This window comes from Rutidosis leptorrhynchoides, chromosome 2 (genome assembly GCF_046630445.1).
Source record: "Rutidosis leptorrhynchoides isolate AG116_Rl617_1_P2 chromosome 2, CSIRO_AGI_Rlap_v1, whole genome shotgun sequence".
Classification (NCBI taxonomy): Eukaryota; Viridiplantae; Streptophyta; class Magnoliopsida; order Asterales; family Asteraceae; genus Rutidosis; species Rutidosis leptorrhynchoides.
In genome coordinates, this window is record NC_092334.1 from 181,169,563 (window position 1) to 181,175,394 (window position 5,832).

General features: G+C 32.2%; 1 protein-coding gene across 1 annotated transcript; it reads left to right on the forward strand.

The window, feature by feature from the left end:
• The first annotated feature begins 3,231 nt into the window (after positions 1–3,231).
• On the forward strand, positions 3,232–4,880 carry LOC139888460 (polyadenylate-binding protein-interacting protein 4-like). Its single transcript, XM_071871468.1, is given in 5 exon segments — positions 3,232–3,336; positions 3,453–3,590; positions 3,700–3,836; positions 4,504–4,694; positions 4,778–4,880. Coding segments are annotated over 5 exon segments (660 nt in total). The 5' UTR covers positions 3,232–3,245.
• Positions 4,881–5,832: the final 952 nt, after the last annotated feature.

The window sequence follows — 5,832 nt, forward strand, 5'->3', positions numbered from 1 at the left end:
CAATAGGAAACAAAATAATAGCAATTATATTTGTTCAAGGTTCATCTAGTAGTGGCATCAACATACCATCAATATTAACTTTAACCTCTCACCTCATCTTCATCGGCTATAAGCAAAAAAAATATATGAAGAAGCAGGTGTACGGTGGGTGCAACAAGAACGTTTCATAGCAGCAGGTTCTTGTCGAATAACAGAAACAAAAATGACAGTGATGGTGTTATGTATGTCTCAGCCTGGGTTCGATGGTAAATATTTGTTGTGGTTGAGGTGATCGAGTAAAAAAAAGATTTGTAATAAGTATTAGTGGTTTAATGTGGCGGATTAGGGTATTGTAGGGTGGCATGGTGGCGTGTGGTTACAGTGGTGGTTGATCTTTGGTCTCAGTCAAAAATAGTAACGGAACTAGTAGCCTTTGATGATGAGGGTTGAACGTGATTGTTTTGCTTGTCGATGATCGAAACCGTAATTGAATAAACTCTGCAGCAGTATATGTGTGGTGATGGTCGAAGGTGGTTATCAAGGTGTTAAGTGGTGGCGGTTTATGGGTTTGAGATGATCATGGAGGTGATGGTTAAGGTGATGAAGTGGCGTGGATTCATGAAGTAAAACAATAGCGGTGATAGACTCATGAAATAGAAGACATAAATGGCGGAAGAAAGAAGAAGAAATTAAAGGTGATGGCAAGTTTGTTTTTCTTCTTTTACTAATTACAGATGGTAATTTATAGAATGAAGTTAATAAACTACTGCTGTAATGAGAATTGATTGAAGTTGGATTGTAGTGATCCATGATATCGATTTGTAACAAGATTCGTTTAAAATTTGTTTTATAACTTAAATGATTCGACAAGAATTAATTGATCAGTACGAAAATAATATAAAAAATAAAGTCAGATTGTGATTCTTCAATAGATTGTACGATCGATTCGTTTTTTTAACGTTTTCAGAGACAGAAACAAAAGTTGTTATGGTTTGATCAGGACGTAAAACAGATTCTGAATATATATATGATTATTTATAATTTGTATTAATAAATAAATAAGTATATATTAATACTAATAATAATTATATAAGTAATAATAGTAAAATTAATAATAATATTAATAATTCTAATAATAATAATAAATATATATTATTAATAATAATAACTAATAATGATACTAATAAATAAAAATGAAAATTTTATTAAGTTTAAAAAAAAAATAACAATCATAATAACATGATAACAATAATGCTATTAATAACACTACTTATAATGATATTATTATTAATGATAATAATAATAATAATATTAATAATAATATAACAACTTATACATATCAAATTTCATATATATATATATATATATATATATATATATATATATATATATATATATATATATATATATATAGTGGACAAATCCATGGATAAGCACTAAATGGAGTACAAACTGGATAAGTAAATATGAGCCTCATATTTCCTATTTTTAATACACAGCTCTATACTAAAAAACGCTGAGGGGTATTTTCGTCATTGTGGTTTCACCTCCAAACACGAAGAGATGTCACTTTCATCCCAATTGAATGAAGCTCGTCACTTTCATCCCAAATGAAACCCTAGTTCTTAACTTTCCAAATCCACTTCTGCAACCACTATTGTAAACGGCGTCCGTTGCTTCCGTTGCGACGCCCGTTGCGGCGTTTTAGTGATTAAACCGTTTCGACCCCGTCCCATTTTCTTATAAGCCGTTCAACGGTCAAAATTCAGGTCAAATGCAAGAAATATTGGGTCAACGCAGGTCAAAAGTCAGAAATTCTGTTAAAACCGGTCATAAGTCGGTCAAATCAATCAAAATTGACTTAGTTTAGTATTTCATTTTGTATTATATTAACGCTAATAGCAATTATAGGTACAAACTTGTCAACGAAGGTTTTTTAGCTCTAAAATATGTGTAAATATATATTTATATATATTAAAGTCAACATTAGTCAACATCTGTTTCAACCACGTCTCAGCCCCGTTTTTTTACCGTTTCGGCCCCGTCTCGCGTCTTTTGCAACCTTGTCTGCAACCATCAATATCTTGCTGTTGAAAATATCATGGATTCACGAGTTGCAAACGTTCATCTACTACCTGCACATCACCACCACCATCCACCAAAACCACTACCGGAGGCGGAGAACCTCACTTCTCGGCGATGAAGAAAGCCAAATCACAAGCCGTATCTTACTCTCTAGATAATAAAAACGTCTTTCAATTGGTTAATAATAGTAATCTGAATATTCGTCATCTTCATCATCTTCGATGATTGAAGATCCAACTGAAATCGATGCTGGCCGTTCCTCATTTGCCGGTGGATTCACATCCAATTTATCTCGGAAAAAATCTCAGCCGCCTCAACCTGCTAAAAATTTGCAATTAAGCTACGTAAAGGTTGATTTAATTTCTAACCTAACTCACTCTTTACTTCAAAACCCTAGCTCTCTGGTTTTCATGACATACACATGGTAAGTCAACTATGCTTCACTTATATTATTATAATTAGTCAAGTATTATTGTTATTAACTTATTAATTTAAATTATTATATTGTTTAAGGAGTAGGCAGTGGTTAGTGTATTGTATACTCACTGTGTGGTTTTGAAGTGTTCAGGGTATAGCTATATTATTCTACTTCTCTTAAAATTGATATATTTGTTCGTTGTTACTATTTATCCATTAGTAATTAGTGTTACATTAATAATAATAATAATTAATAATAATAATAATAATAATAATACTAATACTAATGTTTATCACTTTTATATGTTTACCACTTTTATATATGGGGCTCCATTAGTATTATTTGTTGGTCACCATCAAGATCTTGAGATCGGTGTATATAGACTAATGTCACTATATGTAAATTTAGATGCAGCTATAAGAAATCGTTTGTTTTACTATGTTGTTTCCATACTTGTTGAAATCCCTGTTATTATCATGGTGAATGCTGGGTCATACTGTTAGATGTTATCTCGTTGCAACTAAAATGAACAAGTGAAATTAAATTTAAGGCCTCTAAATTTTTGTGTTTTTCATGCCTTATTTTTTTAACTATATTATTAGGGCATAACACCCGTAAAAACTTAGAGATGGCCCTGAATTACTAGGATATGACGTTACATAAGTCAATGCATGGTGCATGTACATGAAATTCATTTTGACGTTACATAAGTCAATACCCTTGCAGCATCTTATATTTGGGTGATTAGAGGTTCCAGGAAAGAATGAACCCACACCAAGCTGCGCAGCCCAGATCTTCCGCTAATGGGTTTAACCGTGGAAGAGGTGGAAAAGAAACGGGTACTAGACTAGGAAGTAAGTCACAGCCTGGAAAAGTAAATTATAATAAAAATTCTACTTCAGGTATATCTCTTTCCTTTTCCTAATTATATTGTAATTGTAATTTTCACGTTCGCTTATTTGTATTTCAGCTTACTCAGGATTACAAGCTGGAAACAAAGGGCATCAGGTAACAACATGCCTCATCGGGCATCAGGTGGAAGTACAAGTTATTGATGGATCTGTGTACTCTGGAATATTTCATGCGACTGATGTTGGGAATGATTTTGGTACCTTTATAGTATTTTATTCTTGTAAAAATCATGTGTAATTGATGCATCAGACATTAGTTTACTTGAGCATATGCCTCCTAAAGATATACTTGGTTGATGTTTGCAGGAATAATCTTGAAAATGGCTCGTGTAACAAAGGCTGGTTCATCTTGAGTACATTAAAACATTTTAGATTCTGTTCAGAAGCCCCCTTCTAAAACTTTGATAATACCCGCAAAAGAGCTTGTGCAGATTATAGCTAAGGTATTTTTATACTATCAGTTCTACAAAAGTTCTCATCAATCTTCTTTTTATGATTTCTCCTAGTTATTAGAGCTCGTTATAGTCAAGTTATAGACTTTATGCTGAACTATTGTTGGATTTTCGAGTTACAATAAGCAAGCTTAAAAGTAACTAACAGAGTTTGATTTCATAATAACTTGATATATTTTACCAAATGATTGGAGCTGAATGCCCCTATGTAAGATGTGTTTGCGATTATAGATGTAACTTTCAGATGTACTAGGAAAACAAATAAGACAAGCTTTTACCAAGTTATTCGAGGTTGAACTCGGTTTGAGGTTGTTCAATTTGAATTATATCCATCTCTTCGTTTGAGCTTCTTTGATTTAGTATGGTTTATTGTTTATACTTTTGAGCGATTCGCTCTCTTTAGCCGAGCTTGAACATTCCTTGAGGCAAGCTGAAACTTGCATAATGACGGCTTATATAGCAGTTGATCCAAGTTTGAGTGTGTGATATGGGGATTCAAGTTTGAGCTTGTGTCGTTTAAAGCCCTACTTGTATCATGTGGTAGACTAATTTTTATGTTTTTTTGGGGTAGTTCACACTTGTGTAGGTGTCGATGTTGTTGCAAGCTTGTTTTTATAGTTACTTGTAATGTTGAAAGTGTTTTTGTTTCACTGTTCAGAGTGTATCTGTAACTAGAGATGGATTAGTGAATGATCATCAACATGGTCAACTGCATGACATTATGATAGACTCTTCTATTTCTCAATCCCGGCATGTTGACTTGGAACGAGAGTTGGAACGTTGGGTCCCTGATGTTGATAATCCAGAATGTTCTGAGTTAGACAATACTTTTGGTCGTCATTGGAACAGGTTCTTTCCTATTTCCAGCTTTAATTGTTAATATTGACATTTGGAAATTTAAATTTATCAAAATGTTCATAAATCATTTGTAGGGGCTGGGATCAATTTGAAGCAAATGCAGCACTATTTGGAGTAACAAGTATCTTTGACGAGGAACTCTACAGAACAAAACAAACTGGCTTTGAGAATAGCTAGGGATATTGAAGGTGAGGACACTCAAGATCGTCATTCAGTGAGGTAATTAATGGGAAAAGTAATAATGGTTTAATTAGCTTCAAAATACTCCAAATTTGTATCTATGAACTTCTCAACTTTTGCCTTATGTGAATGCATCTTTTTTGCAGTTTGTACATTTATTTCAATCTGCTTTATTACAAAGGCTTTGAAGCTGATTGCAACTCATCTCAAAAAGTTTTTTAGTTGATCGAAGTTTTATCGGGATGTTTGAGATGCAAGTAAGTTCTTTTCCCAAGTTTATAATTGTTGTTTTAGTTCTTTAGCTCATCTAACGGAGTGTTTGGTTGTGCTTTTTGATAAGTGATCATTGTGAGTTGGTACTTGGGACAATAAGAATAAGATAGTTGATTTAAATGTTTGAATTGTTAGAAATTTTTATCGTTAAAAATCAAATATATGACCAAAAAAATCTTCTTCTTTGCGTAATTAAAAGAGATTGTTTGTGAAATGGAAATAGAAGGCTCACTTTTAGTTAAATACGTAACGTCTTAAAATGAATAATTAACGGGATTAAACTATATTGTAATTATCAATTTAATTCTTACTATAAATTACGTAGATGACATTTTAGCTCTAAGTGATATACATCAGTCACGTATGATTAGTTTCTTGTTTTTGACTTCTAATTGACATGTGATTGTTACTAAAAATTATATCATTCATCATATTTTTTTAACTCTTAAGTGTTATACATCAGTCACGTATGATTAGTTTCTTGTTTTTGACTTCTAATTGACATGTGATTGTTACTAAAATCCTATCATTCATCATGTTTTTTTCTCATTCATCATATTTTTTTTTTATCATTCATCAATTTTTTTTATCATTCATCATATTTTTCCCCCTTAATTCATCGGTTTTTTATCATTCTTTGTTTATCATTCATCACGTATTTATATTATTAATTGGG